Here is a 19,296-nt window from a genome sequence, read left to right as displayed (position 1 = left end):
AGACCTGTTTTGAACAAAGGAGTGTATGCTTCTCATAATTTTCCATAAACAGAGTCATCAAGCAGGAAGGGAGAAAACAAAGGAAGTTCACACGGGTGAAAAACCCAGCAGGGAACATCCTTCCACACAAACACTTTGTCTCCTAGTTCTCAGATAGAAATAGAGAGGGACTGAAACTATAAAAAGGAGGGGCAACATCCCAAGGGAACCCTCTCTTTCTCTCCCTGTCCATCTCACTCTTTGCACCTGGGAAGACAAAAGAAACATCTACTGGACTCTGGGAGAAGGGTCCTGACCTGAGAGTTTGGTCGGTAATATTGGGAGCATGTGGGTAAGAGCTTTACCTTGAATTAAGTTTAGCCTGTCGAGTTTAGCATTAGAAAGCCGTTTATCTTTATTTTTCTTTTAACTATTTCTGACTGTATTGCCTATGCTTATTCCCATTTAAAATCTCTCTCATTGTAGTAAATAAACGTGTTTGATTGTTTTATCCAGTCCAGTGTGTTTAAATTGAAGTGTCTGGGTAACTCCATTTAAGGTGACAAGTTGTTTATATTATTCCCTTGAAGGAATAATGGACTTAATATATTTGAACTGTCCAGGAAAGGGATGGACAATACAAGACATACATCTCTGGGGGGGAGTCTGGGATTGGGAGTGTGTTGGGGTCGCCCTGCAGTATAACCAAGGCTGATGAGAACCAGGGTATGACTTGCAGGCTTCAGTTACACGCACACACACCTGGGAGTAACCTGCATGCTGGAAAGTTGTTTGTGAGCAGTCCAGGTTGAGCACTATAAGAGTAAAGCATTGCTAGGCCCCCCAGGTTACCGGGCAGGGGGGACACAGACTCCCACTGGTCTGGATTGCACCCTGCTATGTCACAGTAACTTTCTTTCTTATTAAGCCAGATGAGGAGGAGGCAGCTAGTAAAATGCAAAACACAGGCTATGGACCTGCCATTCAGAAAGACAAGAGAAAATGTCTTAACAGTTACAGTAGTATTTCTACTGAATCACACTATAGAAAATATGTATATATTCAGCTGCAGTAATCTTCTAAAAATGATTTACTTGAGTCTGCTGTTTTCTCTTCTCCAAGATCTTAACTACTGAATGGCAAGATTTCTGGCAATGGAAAAGATCTTCTCTGCTGTGTGGAAACCTATTCACTAAAGGCAACAAACCTGATGCTGTCAGAAGCAGTCCTCAGATATAAAGAGGGAAGATACAAAGATTTCTGGGGCTTTACTGAATAACTATAAAATAAGAAAAACTAGCTAGTTCAAATGCTGAAATTAATTATACTCAGTGGGACAGAGAAGAGAATAAAGTTCAAAGTAATGTCTTCATGAAGAGATCATAAACACTGTTAGAGAGATGCAAAAATAATGCTATACAGAAATGCTAATTGTTATATGACATTTCTTGACATCAGTAATCATAATGCCAAAGCTAAAAGAGCGGGAAATGTGCTTAACTTTTTAAAAGCAATTTGGTACTAAGTGAGTACCTGCTTATCATCAATCAGAATGCAATGTTAGTACTCATGCTCAATGATGCTCAGCTGAAAAAAATCAGACCACTGGGTAGGGCATTCAAGAGTCTTTATATGGTCAAGAACACTGCAGAACTCATCTCACAGATAATCACATCTTTTCTGAGTCTGTCTCATTTAGTCTTTAGCTTCCAGAGACAGAAAATTGCTAAGTGGCTTCAGAAAAGAAAAACATGTCAAGAATCTGTTAAGGTAGATCGCATTCTGCCTTTTGATAGATGAACTGTCTCGATTTTTTTTTTTAAAGAGATTCTATGGAAGAGCTTAAAGCTCTACAGAATAGTACTTGTCAGGCACTAAAGCTGTACATGTAAACAAATCTGCTCTTTGATTGCTGACTGTCCAGCTTAAATCACTCTATGCAGAGAATATGTACATATTCACATTCTCAAATATTTAACTGCTCTTCCTAGAGGAACACGAAATATAATATCTTTCACTGGGTCTTCTCTGCCAAAAAAAAAAGTCTCTCCTGCTAACAGTATTTACTGTGAGAAACATCTGCTGTTGTACAGTTCTTTCCACTGTTCTATATGTGCCGCCCCTAAAAAACTTCCTGAGGTTCAATTACTAAAGACCCATTTCATTAAATAGCTGTAACGAGTCAGCGTGCACTCTCCTTGAAACCAAGCAGTAAAAAGGTGAAGTGTAACACTGGGTTTTAGAGATATTGGATAGAGAGAGGTATATAAAACCTGCAGATATTATAGGATAACTAACTGTTCACAGGAAATAAATGTTTGAATACAATACTGGAAAGATCACAGACCAAGAGCCCAGTTTTCATAAGTGCTTAAATGACTTAGGTACCTAAGCCTTATCTTGAGAAATGACTCATGCACTTAGATGCTTAAATCCCATTGACTTTCAATGAGACAGACTCCTAAGTACCTATGTTACTTTTGACAATGGACTTGAGCTCATCTGGAACTCTTTTCCTAAGAGTATATACATGCTCCGAATAGAAAATAAGAGTGACAACACTAAATTCTTCAGGTTCAGGTGTCTTAAGATGCTTTCCTCCTTAAGGAAAGAGTGGGGGAAGGAGTAATACAAGACAAGAATTCCACTTTTATAAATAGATTTAAACAAAGCAAAACATCACCATAATAGTAATACCTGTGCTGTTCCACTAAAATTAGAAGAATCCACAACAAGACACAGCAACTGTGAACACCACTTGAACTAAATTTACATAGATGGCAAACATATCTCATTTTAATTCAGAAATTTCCATGTGGTATGGCATCTTTTTGTTTTAATTCAGGTGAACTTATGCTTTCTCTCTACTCTTCAGAGAAAGCTTGGACCCTTTTAATTGAAAATCTCAAACAAGTTTTAAACTAAAGGGGAAAAAAGACCAGAGTAGGTAGAACCTAACTGCAGAATTTAAACAAATATTTGAACATATGCAAATATGGCTTAGTTGCTAATACTTTTCTGCCTGAGGCTAGTAACTTGACTCTATTGCTAACACATTTTCGTGCCTGAGCTAGACATCTCACATGAGGGTTTGATTTCAGAACCAATATAGACAGTTAAGTATAAAGGCTTCTACAGTGCCAGAAATAAAGTTTTTGCAATAAGCCACTACACAGAAGTCATTTCTATTCCCCACTGGTGTCTGTAAAGGTAAAAGTAAAGAACCTCTGGTACAATTTATAAAGGTAGGAAATAGCCTAGGTTTTCTGGCTACTAATACTTCCAATAGTTACATTTGCATATTTGTGTATGTGTGTGAGAAAGAGTTGCTGTTGAACACTGAATGGTTGTCTCGTTTGCCTAGTCACTGTACCACCATTTTACTACGTTACTAGGGTCCTACCTTGAAAATACACACACGAGTAACTCTGCTCACCTAAATAGTTCCAGTGAGCTTCTCACACAAGTAAAGGTCTTATCCCTTGTGCATAAGTGTTCAAAGACGGGTCCCTTAGTTTGTGATTCACCTTCAGGTACTGAGAATATTTTAGAAGTTTGTCAGTTATTTCACTTATGGAAACCCCTTGCAAATATGATTTCTTAAAGTCACATTACATACCTGGTAAACATGGAATGCATTAGCAGCTTTTCCTCGTAGAAAGACTGAGGGAATCCAAACATTAATAAGGGCACGATTTGATCTGAGCAAAAGAAGAGACAAGTTTAAAATAGGGAATCATCTTTACATATAAAAATAAAGCTACATAGAAGTGTCTACCTCCAATGCTTGCAAAATGTCCACAGTGAGCAACTGAACCAAAACTTTCTGAACACTTAAAACATCACCATTTTGCCTGAATATTGTGTACTTATTATACCTAAAAGTAACAGTAAGTTAGGAACCATTAGGATAGATAATAAGACAGTAAATATCTTAATGTCACTACATAAATCCATGGTATGCCCCCATGTCGAATACTGTGTACAGTTCTGGTCATCCCATCTCAAAAATATACATATATTAGAATTAGAAAAGGTACACAGAAGGGCAACAAAAATGATTGGGGTATGGAACAGCTTCCATATGATGAAAGATTAAAAAGACTGGGACCATTCAGCTACGAAAAGACAACTGAGAGGGGATATGACAGAAGTCTGTAAAATCATGAATGATGTGAAGAACGTGAATAAGGAAGTGTTATTTACCCCTTCACATAACACCCAATGAAATTAATAGGCAGCAGGTTTAAAACAAACAAAAGGAAGTATTTCTTCACACAGTGCACAGTCAACCTGTGTAATTCACTGCTAGGGGATGTTGTAAAGGCTAAAAGTATAACTGGGTTAAAAAAAGAACTAGATAAGTTCATGGAGGATAGGTCCATCAATGGCTATTAGCCAAGATGGTTAGGCACGCAACCCTTAAGTCTCTGACTGCCACATGCTGGGACTGAACAACAGGGGATGGACCATTTGATAATTTCCCTGTTCTGTTCACTTCCTCTGAAACATCTGGCATTGGCCACTGTTGGAAGACAGGATACTGGACTAGATGGACCATTAGTCTGACACACTATGGCCCTTCTTACTTTCTTATATTTAAGTTTGATTAGTTGGAGATCTTTTATCACATCAGTATTATTTTGAAAATAATATGTGGAGATAAAAAATATTTTTAAATGGTTTTGCATTTTCAGAAAACAGTAAAATTTCAATCATGAAGCATTAGGAGCAATTAAATAACACTATCATTTTAATTCCAAATTCTTTAAGATACATAAAATCAATTTTCCTTCACTCGCCTTTTCTCAAAAAGGATCAGCTAGATATATGGATTTTAGGCTAACAAAGGTTAAACTCCAGAAAAATCACACATTAAAATAATTCAGGCCGAAATATGGGATTTTTAGTGCAACTGTATTTGTTCAGTACTTTTTTACAATTTTCTTTTTTTAAAAAACTGTGGTACACTAATGTTCATCTTCTGCAGTGGGGAATGAATAATTACAGAAGAGCACTGCAAAACAAAAGCAAAAGAAAGAAATCACTTTTTAGTTATGTCATTAACCCTGCCTGGCATTTCCACGGGGATTTAGTTGGTCACAACTGCTGCTGAACCATTAGCGGACTAAAAGAACCAACTGAAAACCAAAACAAGCTCCCAACGGATGTTCAGATGCAGCATAAAACTGAATTCCTTCTCTCCCAAGAGTTAAAAACAAAAAACAAAAAAACTAAACAGGACAAAGATTCTGAAAGTTGGCTGCATTATTTCCAATAACAGAATACCCTATCTGATGATTCACTTATTGGAAATTATGTAGGGAAAGCAATGTATTAGATTTGATCATTTGTTCCCCACTCCCACACAGACAGTATAAAGATACAAAATTTCACATCAGCATTTACTGCAAACTTACATTTCAAAATCTGACAAACTCTGGTCTTCAGATGTCTGACTCAAATCCCCAGGGACCTGACATCATCAAAAAAAATCATGATTATTAACTTTACCAAAACCATTACTAATTCCAAGTCATATAAAAACATGCATTTCTGAGAAAAATAATTAATTAGAATTAAATATATAAATGGTGCCCCTCACCCCTATATTCTGGTGCAAAGGCCATTACCCAGTGTAACTGGTGTGGTTCTGCTGCAGAAGGAAGGAAGCAGGATGCTGGGACCTCAACACAGTGTAGAGTGACCAGACAGCAAGCATGAAAAATCAGGACAGGGGTTGAGGGGTAATAGGTGTCTATATAAGACAAAGCCCTGAATATCCAGACTGTCCCTATAAAATTGGGACATCTGGTCACCCTAACACAGTGTGTCTGTACCTGCTATATGCCAGACCAGACTAGCTACACAGGGACTCACATAGCACTCCAATATGCACACAGGGAAAGTTGTGTGCGTGAGTGGAGCTGGTTTGGTAAATCTGACATTATGTGGCATCCTATCCTATCAGCCATTATGTGGCTATTCCTCCCCAATGCACCAGCGCCAAACAAGCTCTGCTTCTACTCCCTAGCTTTGGGGGAGGATTCTCTTTTGCAGCTGGTGAGAAACTTAACAGCACACAGTCCTGTTACTCAGGTTGTTTCCTGGGTTCTGGATTTATCCTTCAAAAAAAGTCTAATGGACTCTGCACAAATTCCCTCTCTGGAGTTTTTCTTTTAGATCTCTAGAAAAGGCTAGTACTACACATAACAAAACAAAGTAGGCATGCAATATTATTGTAACCTTCCCGCTTCGCTCTTTGCCAGGCTTCCAATTAGCCTTCAGCCTTTACCACGATAACAGCTACCAGTTGGCCTGCCTTTAATGATTATTTTCTTCTATTAACAGATATAGAAGAGGCATGAGACAAGAAAAATTATTTGGCTAATTTAAAAATAAAAAAGTGACTGTTAAAAGCAGACCTGTACACACAAAATTGAATCCAGGTAATATTAGGAGAAGACTAGTGTTAGCCAATGTATATATTTGTTAGGGGTATGGCATAATATATTAATATGTATTACACACATAATATTAATATTGTACACATATCAGATATAAATGCTGAGTAGTCATGCTAAGTTGTACAACTATGAATTGTATTATGTTTTTCCCTGAATGCTCTTTACTCCTATTCACTCAAGCTAACGTATATGCCCCCCTACCATTTTGCAACAGTTGATTCAACTCTTGGCACAATCAGATACATGTCGGAAATCAGACATATGTCCTGGTACTCTCAGGAGGTGCTTCCATGGCGCACTGACAGCTGGAATGTGGTATGCACAATAAAAGATAAGGAAGGTACTGGATGGTACAGAAACAGGTGCAGACTCGTGGGTTGAATCTTGGATGATAAATAGAGTGCTTTTAGCTTGGAAACGACTTCAGTATAAATACTTCAGTGCATATTGTGGGAGCAGACCTTGTATAGAAGGTGAACTCTGAGAGATTGCTTCCCCAAAAGGGTGGTATGTATGTCTCTTTTTCATGTTGTACTGCTTTATTTTTGACTAATAAACTGACTATGCTTGGCTATTTGGTATCTTAAATATTTTTAATATCAAACCAGAAATGTAATCAAGTAATTAGCTATACCTGGTCACTAGTGGGTATTTCTGGGTCTGTGAATTTCCTGCCGCCTTGGGTATTTGATATGGCAGATTCAGTTATCCTTCTTGGATACTGGGGTTTAAAGACAATGCCTGCAGTATAGTTAAAACTCCAGCACCAAACTCTACTTTTCAACACCAAAACAACATTACCTTGCATCTTAACCTGGCTAAGCATGGAAAAATTCCTTCCTGTCCCGAACTGTGGTGACTAGCTACACCCTGATCCCAGTGAGAACTGTGATTCCCTGACTTAAATCAGCCTTAATGGCTGATAGATGTGCTCTTTAAATTGGATCAAACTATCCAGAGGCAGGAAGATGGGACAAGCTCCCTCAAGGCAAGCAGCCATTAGTTCCTCTGAGCAGACACACTGGCAGGATTTGAAACACCCTCCAATTCCTGGGCAGCCCCAGAGGCAGTTCCTTCCTACACAAGGCAATCCAGAGGCAAGTGGGATGGGAGAATATCTCTGCCTCTTCCTGAACCAGAAGGCTGCACGTTTATATGAAGAATAGGGGAGTGAGGTCTTGATTGCCAGAGGCCACCTCACTTTTTGCCAAACCTGAGCAACTGGGGATGATATGTGAGGAGATGGGAATCTCCATTCTAAGGACGAGCTCATAGATGCTGGAACTAGTGATGCTGCTGTACCTCTTGGCTTGAAGTGGTTTCCAGCATATCCAGGGTTTACAGTTTGGTTCAATGGCTCTCAGCACCCCCACTATAAAAATTGTTCCAGCACCCCTGGATCAGCTATGCAAAAGGACAATGGAAAGATACAAATTACTTCATGGCATCGTGGTTTCACTCCATATTCTTTATGAAAATATGCTTATGATATGAATATGACATAACTGAGATGTACTTTATGCATGATGGGTCTTGTAAGATATCATTGGAAAGGTTATCATTTACTGAATGCCATTATCTAATTTGTATCATTTCTGTATCTGAAGTTAGGAATATTGACTATGTATCAGTATTTCAACTATGCTACTTTGGATGACACCCAATGCTAACACTTCAGGTACAACAATGGAAAAGTCAGACAGGGTTGATGGCTCATCAGTGAGGACAATGAGCTGTGAAAAGCTTGGCCTTCCTGCGGACACTCCATACTGCCACTGACTCATGGACGCTGTGATACTACAGAGTCAGGTGGTCTTGTCACTTGATACTAAACATTACCTGGGACTTCTTGTAACTTTCCACTGCAAGGTTTGAGAAACAGGATTCTCGCCTTATGTGAATCCTATTTAAGGGTGGGGAGAAAGGCAAAGGGAACTCCTCCTCTCTATGGCCTGTCTGCCCAAGAAGAAAGACTGCTAAAGCCACCTGAAGGGAAGGCGGGGGGGGGAGGGGTCCAGTCTGAAAAGGAATATAACTGGAACTCTGAACCACAGAAATTTTGCAACCTGCCTAAAATAACATTTAGGGTGAGAATTTACATTTTGTAACCTGTTTCTTAAGTATATTGAGTTTAGCTTGCGTGTTTTGCTTTATTTGGTCAGTAATCTGCTTTGTTCTGTTATCTCTTATATTCACTTAAAATTCACCTTTCGTAGTTAATAAACAATATTTCTTGTTTATAATATAACCCAGTTTATGTAATTTCTAACTGGGGGGGAGGGAGGGAGAGAAGTTGTGCTTATCTCCCTCAATGTCCACATTGAGGGAGAGGGCGAATTTCATAAAACCTTTGGTTTGTACTCCATAAAGGGAGTGGGCACCAGAGTGTTGGGGCAAGCCCCTAAGGCTGAATCTTTCCAGAGCAGATCTCTGTCTCTCTGTGCAGCTGGGTGTGGCCCTGCCTGTGTGCTTGGCTGGAAGGGGACCCATGCTGGCAGAACAGGCTGACTCAGTGGCATCCCAGCACAACAGGTGACACCCTAAAGGGCCCAAATCCATCACAATCACTTCATGTCTTTTCTCCATGTGTATGTTTTATAAATTGTTCTGAGTTTGTCTGTGTTTGACTAAAGAGGATTATCCATGAACATTTAGAACCTTAGGGTATCCCCAGTCTCTCATATGACAAATCAGATATTTCACACAAAGGTAAGCTTTACAACAAACAGCACAGTTATTACATATGTCTAAGCTCAGAATTTTCATGTAATGTCAACAGCTGGGGAAAAACAAAACAAAACAAAGACAGCCAAAAAATATGAAACCTGTTTCTATCGAAGCGGTTCTTGGTGCAGGTTACTGCTATCACACGTCCATCGAATAACAGTGTGTTCACGGTTATTTTTAAAATGCAAATTTTTAAATTTTTAAAATTTAAACATCTCTGAGTATAATTATTTGAATCAATAATGCAAAGTGGTATATACCAATAGATGTCAGCAAATGAAACAGAACCCCAGGCTTAATGGCAGATTCTATGCAGATAGTGCTGAGTGAGCACAGGGGGAAAACGAGAGGGGGAAAATTTAAGGCAAGAGAGAAAAGAGATGTGGAAGAAAAGCTGCAGGAAAGGAGACAGGTAGTGTAAAAAGAAAAGGATTCTAGAGACAGCTGCAGGTGAAGAAGCAGAAAAGGATACAAATGGTAAGAAGGCTGTTTGGCTCATATACAACATATTATAAACATTTAAATACACCAAATCATACAGCAAAAACTGACATTTAATCTCCATGATTTGGTGACACTGAGTAACTACAGAAACTTAATTCCTAGCAGTTATGAAATCAGTGGAATCCCCCATAGGTTATGAAAGCCAATCTATCACCTGAGTCCGTGCTTTCATCCCCTGTAATCATGCTGCTAATTCTACTATTCAGAATTAAACTTAAGAAATGCTCTGTTGATTAAATAACCTGATAACTGAATATCCTTTGCTATATTTCAGCTGTAATACTGTTGGTGGCTGTAAGATCAGGCTTCCTTGTTAGCCTAGATAGCACTTCCACTTCCCCCCTCCTTGTATTTAAGAAATTAAAATTTCCATGGTTAAATCTAAGCTTTAGCTTCAGAACTCACCCCTCTATTCCTTTGGTCCACCAAAGCCTGGATTTGTTATATTTTTGGGGCACAGTGTATAGCACACCTTTTCCTTAGGGTATTTTGATAGTGAGACTGCTGATTGGTGTTATTATAAGCAGAAAGTTTGTATGTTGTTTGTCCAAGCAGTTAAATAACATCACTGAGTTCAAATAACATGTAATTAGGTTATACTGTTCATGTGAAACTGTGGTAAAGCCAAACTGTAAGATGAATGATGAAAAACAATGAACATTCTCAATTTAAAAGACATTCTGTAATAAGTTTAATGAAAAATTTCTAGCAGCTCTTTTATTTTTCTCAATGAAAAATAATCTTTTATTCAACTGAATTTTAAAATCAAAATAGCATCTCTCATATGATGCTAACTATAAGAATTTGCAAGGGACAAATAAGCCAACCATTCAATACTATTAAATAAAACGAACAGGATTTGTCCCAAAGCTAAGATGACCTTATGGTTAAGCAGCAGGTACAGCTGCTAATTATCACAAATATAAGCTGCTTCAAGAGTAGGATAGAGATTCAATCCCAGCTTTATTTTATTTATATATAAAAAATGCAAACCAACTTTTCCTCTAGCAGATGATCCTGCTCCTTTTCTGTACAGAAAAGAATGATACCCATGGCAGGAGCAGGATCAGCTGCTAGAGAGAAAGCTGGTTTGCATCTACTACAAACACTGTGCATCAGCAACCAGAGAACATGACTCTGTCAGGAATTATTTTTGTTTACTGAACTAATGTTATAATATTGACCAAAAACATAAACTCCTAGTCCACCAGATTTCTAAAATGAACATAAACTGTGTCTATCTTCAGACTTCATAAACAGCCATTGATTAAGAAGATGGGGATAAAAAATTTTTGGAAATAGGCAAAATTATCAAAAACCAAAGTGGAGTCTTCTCTTTGACCTGCAAAATGTTTAAATAGGTGTCTCTGTTTGAGATAAATCTTCAGAGCAAAACAGCGTCTGAGAATTTTTTCCTTTAGATGTAAAATAGGATAAAATAATCAACACTGTCAGCCTGGAGGTATGGTCCATTTATCGCTAACTGAGCATGCACACTATATTTTTATGATTACAAGTGCTATGATTACATCTAGCTGAGGTGTTTAATGCCCATTTTGCTTCAGTCATCACTAAAAAGACTAATGGTGGCCAGATACTCAACACAATATAACAACAAGGGGGAAAGAACACAAGCCGAAATAGGGAAAGAACAGGTTAAAGAGTATTTAGATAAGTTAGATGTAATCAAGTCAGCAGGGCCTGATGAAATTCACCCTAAGGTATTTAAGGAACTAACTGAAGCAATCTCAAACCATTAGCAATTACCTTTGAGAACTCAAGGAGGACGGGTGAAGTCCCAGAGGCCTGGGAGAAGGGCAAACATAGTACTGTACCTATCTTTAAAAAAGGGAACAAAGGGGATCCAGGGAATTACAGATCCATCAGCCTAACTTTGATACCTGAAAAGCTACTGGAACAAATTATTAAACAATTTGTAAGCACCTAGAGAATAACAGGGTTATAAGGAATAGCCATCATGGATTAGTTAAAAAAGAAATCATGCCAAACCAACCTAATTTCCTTCTTTGACAGGGTTACTGTCCCAGTGGATGGGGGGAAGCTGTACATGTGATATATCTTGATTTTAGTAAGGCTTTCGATAAGACTCCCACATGACAATGATGAAGTTACTATCAGGTGGGTGCCCAAATGGCAGAAAGATCATACACCAAGAGTAGTTATCAACAGTTCGCTCTCAAACTGAGAGGGTATATCTAGTGGGACCCTGCAGGGGTCAGTCCCAGGCCTGGTACTATTCAATATTTTCATTAATTACTTGGATAATGGAGAAAAGAGTATGCTTATAAAATCTGCAGATGACACCAAGCTGGGAGGGGTTGCAATCATTTTGGAGGGCAGGATTAGACTGCAAAACAATCTTGACAAATTAGAGAATTGGTCTGAAATCAACAAGATGAAATTCAATAAAGTGAAAAGTACTACAATTGGGAAGGAAAAATCAAATGAACATCTTCAAAATGAGGGGAAACTGGCTAGGTGGTAGTACTGTAAAAAAAGAATCTGAGGGCTATAGTGGATCACAAATTGAATATGAGTCAACAATGTGAGGCAGTTCCAAAAAATGCTAGTTTCGTTCTGGGGCGTAGTACCAGGAATGTCCTATGTAAGACACAGGCGCTAATGGTCCCACTCTGCTTAGAACTGGTGAGGTCTCAGCTGGAGTACTGTGTCCAGTTTTGGGTGTCACACTAAGAAAGATGTGGACAAATTGGAGAGAGTCCAGAGGAGAGCAACCAAAATGACAAAAGGTTTAGAAAACATGACCTATGAGGAAAGGTTAAAAAAAAAAAAATGAATGTTTAGTCTTGAGAAACTAAGACTGAGGGGAGTTTAGTCTTGAGAAATGAAGACTGAGGCGGAACCTAATAACAGTCTTCAAATATGTTAAGGGCTGTTATAAAGAAGATGGGGATCAACTGTTCTTCATTTCCACTGAAGGTAGGACAAGAAGTAATGGGCTTAATCTGCAGCAAGGGAGATTTAGGTTAGATATTATGAAAAACTTTCTAACTATAAGGGTAGTTTAGCTCTGGAATAGGAGTCCAAGGGAAGTTGTGGAATTCCCATCACTGGAGTTTTTTAAGAACATGTTGGACAAACACCTGTCAGGAATGGTAGGGTTACTTGGTCCTGCTTCAGAGCAGGATGCTAAACTTGATGACTTCTTGAGGTCCCTTCCAGCCCTCCTTTTCTATAATTCTACCTACTGCAGTTGATGAGGTTCAGTTTTCACTGTTAATCTGCAGACAAGGAGTAAAAAAATACTTATTAGAGCAGTATTCTTTCACAAGGTTCTTCACCATGACTTGGTTTTATCACTTACTCACAAAATGAATACATAAATAAATGATGCACCCTATTGTGACTTATTCATTTACATTTTGGGTATACTGCAAATGATGTCAATTTGAGGGGGTAGTGTCATGAGTTGTCAGTGTGATAGCATATATAATAGTCTTCAATGCAGTCATATAATTTCATATATTTACTGCTATTGCCATAAAATAATGTCATCTACATTAACTGAAAAAAGTGTCATATCTACTCTCAAACAGATTTGCTTATCTTACAGTTTACTGGAGTGCAGACTGACTTAGTATATTCATAATATTTATATCCCGCCCAGAACTATTTTCTTCCTCTCTCTGAATGAAAAGCTGGTCCTAATCTTCCTCAGTTGCATTCTGATGATTGTTCTGCTACAGACATAAGGCTCTGCTCATCACGCCTTACTTGGTCCACCACTCCTCACTCTCATTGCAGTAAGAACAAATTTCCAAATAGGCTGGCAATTATACACAATTATTAGACATTGGGAAAAGAATCAAAATATTCATTGTATGAAATTAAATGTACTGATCCAAAGAACGATAATGAAAAAATGCATAGTGTTCATCATGAACCTGATTTTCTGTTGCCCTTCATCTTTGGTTTGTCTAGACCAAGCTTTTAGTCCTGTTTTAATTCAAGTTAACTAACAACAGTAAATGCTATAAACTAACAGCAAACAAATATTTGCTCCAGGACACCCTGATCTCTGAAACAAATTACCTATGTCTACACTAGCATTTACAATTGTGCTAATTAACTTGACATAACTGACCATTCAATTAACTTGAATTACTACAAAACCACAAACTCTAGTCTAGACAAATCCATTGTGCTGTTATTTACACAGCACAATGTGACTGTAAATTCCACCAAATCAGAACAGTAGAGTTTTGAACTCTATACCAGTGAAAGTAACTTTGCAAGGAGCAGGGCACCAGACAATCAGGTCCCCCTTCATGAATAAAGTATAGGATACCTGGAATTTAATGAATGAATACTTTGCCCAATTTAACTTCTATAATAAATGGGCTGCTGGGCACAGTGTGTACAGAAACTGGTTTCTCTAGATTAAAGTTTCATGCAAAACTTAAACACTGCTCATTGAAGGCCAGAATTTATTACTCATACTCACACTGAGTATTACCCTGTTCTGGGAATGGCACAATGTTCTATATGATCAAGAGTGGGAGAATCTGGTGCTAAATTAATATAGAGCATATGCTGGGAGATTTTTCCCACACCCGAACAACATAGTAGATCATCATCATTAGATTTGTACTAGCACTGGATCAATTAATCTTGATTTCATTTTCAAAGAGGTTTATTTGCCTTGATATAATCACTTGAATCATTCAGTTTTGTGAAAAGTGACCAACTTTAAAATATTATGTACTTTGAAACCTACAGTGGTGTTGTGCAATGTCATGTGACAATCCAGTGACCTATATACTACATACAAAGTCAGTAACAACATTTGCTAAAAGTTTATACAAAATCACCTGGAAAAAAAATTGAGTAACATTAGCTGGAAGCTGTTGCCTGGTGTCCTACCAGAATGGAAGCAGCCTTCCATTCCTGGGGTGGCTGCACTTCATTGGCTGCATATCAGCTCTGATGCCAAATAGTTTATGAGTACTGTTTATATAACCATTTCATTCTATGCTTTCAAAGGCAACATTCAGTATCTATTTAGGATGTATTTAAAATAAAAATAAAAATTAAGAACAGCATAATTGCCCAGCAGAGTCTGAATATTAAATGTAGTATGCTGATGACAGAAAAAAAAAATCAGAAAATATTAAAAATAAAACACTTTCAAAACTTCTATGCAAACAAGCTTTTTGTGTTTCTACTAAAAAAAAGGGGGGGCGCAGTTTTCCCCACAATTGGAAGTCTTGTGATTTGCTTTGGATCTACAGGGAGAAAAACAGTCTATCCCAATTTTAAAAATAGGTACTGGTAATATTTTCAGTATTTACATGTGTAGCTGGAGACAAAGCTTTTTAATATCTAGTTGTTCCAAACAGCATTTAAGGTAAACAGGATATTTTCAATATGTCACATTTAAAATATTTTTTATAAAACCATGAATATTTTAGATGCCACACTGATGTGCAACTTAAAAACAAATATTATTCAGAGTTCCACCAAAGCTAGATATTTTTTTTAAAACACCTGATGTCAGAATAACTGGGCGACTGGAAAAATACATCTTTAAATTCATTCTTTAAGCTAGAGATGGTATGTATCATTGATGTTTTAAAGATGCTTCACAGCTGAAATCATTTGTATTTATTTCATAAAATGCCACAGTGGAAATCTAGGAGAACACTTACACACTATACTAACATTTTAAAACCTGCCAGAAAGACAAAGTAGGTGTTTCTTATTTAACAAATATATTGCGGTAGCACCTAGAGGCCAACCAAAATAGGACCCCATTATGGCAGGTGCTGTACAAACATACAGTAAATGACACTCCTTTCTCCTATTTGGGGTTTTGTAAAATGCAAAACATTTTTCCTGTTTTTCTAGTTTGGATTTTAAAATGTATTATCTTCTTTTATCATTTTAGTGACAGGAAGGTGCTGGACTGACAAATTTCTCTGGACAGATACACACTAGAAACATCTACACAACCTTCCATCAATCCAGACCTGAAGTAATCATCTCTAGTGGCAAGGGTCTCTTCTGCCTATTCATTCAATATCTCCTTTGCTGAGATCTCTGTCAATCATGGCAGTTAGGGACAACTGTGAGAGTGAATTTTATGTAAATACCTGCCCACTAACAACATTAGCAATTTAACAACTTTGTGTCAGTTCCAAACTGGGTAGTAGTCAAGCTGAAGAGATAGAGATGAAAGGTTCCAATTAACATTAATCATCTCTTGAGACATATACATTTGCTATCAGACTTGCAAGGGGACAGACAGGCCAATCAAAATCCCCTCTGTTTGCTGAGTCAGAGGTTTACAGTTTGGAAGTCCAAAAGGATGCAGATGTCCTGGACTGTGGTAATAATCCGGGGGAGGGAGAAATAAATAAAAGCATGGGTGCAGACCATACTTTGGTGACTGCATGAATGTGATCAGAAATTTGTAGCAACTCTGCCATTTGGGTGGAAATCAGTTGATTGCACATGTCAATCACATGTCAATCAGGCTTGTCCTGATCACAGATGCATAAACCAGGATTACAATCCTAACTGGAGAAATCCCTTCACAAGCAGATGGAAAAGCTCTGCTAAACAGCAGCTCATGTATATAGAGAATGAAAGGAGAAGATTTACCTTCAAAACCCTGAAAGTAATTGCAAGGCCCAGACAGTTAGCATATAAAGAGTGGAAAGGGGAGCGTGTCCATTTTCGCAGGTGAGAACATCTTGGGGGATGGTCCAGTTCTTGGATGTGAATGAGCAGCAGGACAGGGAAGAGAGAATTAAGAATGGAGTCCTCCCTCTAGATGTAGTCCACAACCCAGAAAGGGATTGCTTCAGAGACCCAATAAGCAAGATAACAATTAGGTTTTCCAAGGATAACCTGTTCTATATGCTTTCACATATTTAACAAAGTTACAGACTGTTGCTTTTTTTGCACAGTATATTGTCAGTGTGTCTTTCTCAATGTGCCAGAAGCAATACTTCCAACAAGTATATACGGTTCCTTTCATCATTTGAGAACAACCCCCCTGACTGTGTAATTCAGCATGGTAAACTAGCTGAGTCACTGAGATCCAGTAAGAGCTCTTTATCAGAAGAAACTTGGCACATGAGTTTGCCTTATTTAAACTACCAAAATTGCTGAAGAAGTTTTGGTCATTAAGAAGCCATATACACACAAATGAATAACAATCTCATTTCATTAGTACTGAGAATGCAATGTGAGTTGCTTCCCTCATGAGTAAAACTATTTTTAAATGTGCTAACTTGTCTTCCATGCTACATTATTTCCAACTGATCTGAATATCTCTCAATCTCTTAAAATTTGCCTGTCAATTTTTATTATTATTCAAAACAGATGATTGTCTAACAGAACAATTTTAGTAAACTAATCAACTTAAACCCTGTTAAGAGATGGAATTCACTTCAGCAATTTAAATTAATGGATGCAGACCATAATCCACAATAAAATCCTCTGAGCAGACACCGAGTGACTTTTCATCCTATCCACCACCGCAACGAATAACTGCATTGACTTTGCGAAACGGCTTAGTCTTGTCAATGTACAAGGCAAGTGCACTCCTGACGTCCAGGGTGTACAATCTGTGCTCCTTTTCCGATTTATGAGGTTTCAGAAAGAAGACCAGTAAGTATACGTCTTTGCCGGTATGAAGCTGGGCAAGAACACTGGGTGCAGCTGCAGTTGGCCTTTGTACTTGTAGAACACCATATAGGATGGTTCTGAAGTAAGTGCCCTGATCTCAGAGACCCTACAGGCAGACATTATTGAGACCAGGAAAGAAACGTTCCAGGAGAGGAAGAGAAGGGAGCAGTAAGCCAAAGGCTGGAAGGGAGGACCCATGAGGAGCGACGCATGAGGTTGAGGTCCCAAGGAGGGACAGGATCCCTCACGTGTGGGTAGAGGCGCTCCAGACCTATCAAAAACCGGACCATCATGTAGTGAATTAAGACTGATCTGCCTTAGAGCAGAGGTTGGAAGGCCGAAATAATGGCAAAGTGAATTTTGATTGATGACATGGCCAACCGTTGGAGCTTGAGGTGCAGAAGATAGTCCCAGGATCGCCTGCAACGAGGCCTGCTAAGCTTGAATACCCCCAGTCTGAGGTCCACTTGGCCAGGTAGGTCACTCTGGTGGAGGGCTTTCTGCTACCCAACAAGACCTGTTGGACATGGGCCGAGCATTCCCGTTCTTCCACATTTAGCCTGGCAGAAGTCATGCTGTGAAGTGCAGCACCGACAGATTTGGATGCAGAAGACTGCCATGTTTCTAGGACAGCAGGTCCGGCCAAGGAGACAGCTGAAGTGGGGCAGCTACCAAAAGGTCCATCGGTGCTGCCGAGGCCACGCAGGGGCTATCAGCATCACCTTTGCCTTGGCCTGTTTGATCTTCATAAGGACCTTGTGGATTAGTGGCACCAGTGGGAAGGCGTACATCAGAGCCCCTGAGCACAGGAGCAGAAAGGCATTTGACAGGGAGCCCCTGTCCAATCCCCGGAATGAGCAGAACACATGGCATTTCCTGTTCTGATGAGAGACACGAACAAGTCCACCTGCGGAGTCCCCCACCTCCAGGGAATCACACTGACCACCACCGGATGGAGCGACCACTCCTGGCGTGATGAGAAGGTCCTGCTGAGGTGATCTGCCAAAGCGTTCCTGGCCCCGGGCAGATGTGTGGCTACCAGATGGGAAGGTGTGCTGCACACAAAAGTCCCAAAGGTGGAGAGCTTCTTGGCAAAGGGCCGATAACCTGGATGCACCCTACCTTTTGATGTAACACATCGCAGTGGTATTGTCAGAACCTGCATCACCTTGCCCTTGAGGTTGGGCAGGAAACCTGCCAGGCCAGGCAAACCGCTTTGAGCTCCCTGACGTTTACATGGAGGGACAGATCATCCCATGATCAGCGGCCTTGTGTGCTGAGCTCACTTAGGTGAGCTCCGATTTGGGGCTCAACCACCAATCCAGGCACAATCGGATGTGAACCAGCACCCTGACTACCCAATCTAGATAGTGTCTGTTGGGGTTGTAGACCGACGCCAACCATGCTTGCAGTGGCCAGAGATGGAGCCGGGCTTGCCAGACCACGTATGTACGTGCAGCCACATAGCCTAACAACCGCAGGCAGGTGTGGGCAGTGGTGAGCAGGTAGTTTTCCACATGGGAGATTGGGTCCTGGAAACGCGCCGCCGGAAGGAAGGCTCTGGCTCGTGTGGAGTCAAGAACCGACCCAACGAACTCTATTTGTTGCAGTCGATTTCTTTTCGTTTATCAACAGGCAGGTGGTGGCAGGTGGAATGAATCAGATAGAGGCTCCCCTGCACCTGTTTCCAAGATCTGTCCTTGATGAGCCAATCGTCGAGATACGGGTAGACCTGAACCCCTCGATGCCTCAGGTAAGCAGCCACTGGCACTATACATTTTGTGAACACCCTTGAGGCAGACGAGAGACCAAAGGGCAGTGCCGTGAACTGGAAATGGCACCTGCCCACCATAAAACGGAGGAATTGTCTGTGATCTTGAAAGATGGGAGTTATGGAAATAAGCATCCTTCAGATCAAGGGCAGCGTACCGGTCTCCTGGAT

At 39.5% G+C, this 19,296-nt stretch overlaps 1 protein-coding gene across 1 annotated transcript in view; it reads right to left on the bottom strand.

Moving 5' to 3' along the window:
- LOC117883854 (sorting nexin-29-like) overlaps positions 1-19,296 on the bottom strand; it is a 388,013-nt gene that overhangs the window by 216,077 nt on the left and 152,640 nt on the right. The window contains exons 10-11 of the mRNA XM_034783666.1: positions 5,400-5,455; positions 3,599-3,680 (exon numbers count right to left, since the gene is read on the bottom strand). Coding sequence (XP_034639557.1) covers positions 3,599-3,680; positions 5,400-5,455 — 138 coding nt within the window. The remainder of the gene's footprint in view (positions 1-3,598; positions 3,681-5,399; positions 5,456-19,296) is intronic.

This window comes from Trachemys scripta, chromosome 10 (genome assembly GCF_013100865.1).
Source record: "Trachemys scripta elegans isolate TJP31775 chromosome 10, CAS_Tse_1.0, whole genome shotgun sequence".
NCBI classification, from domain to species: domain Eukaryota; kingdom Metazoa; phylum Chordata; order Testudines; family Emydidae; genus Trachemys; species Trachemys scripta.
Note: the sequence above shows the minus strand (reverse complement) of the source record. Positions and strands in the feature narration are given on the sequence as shown.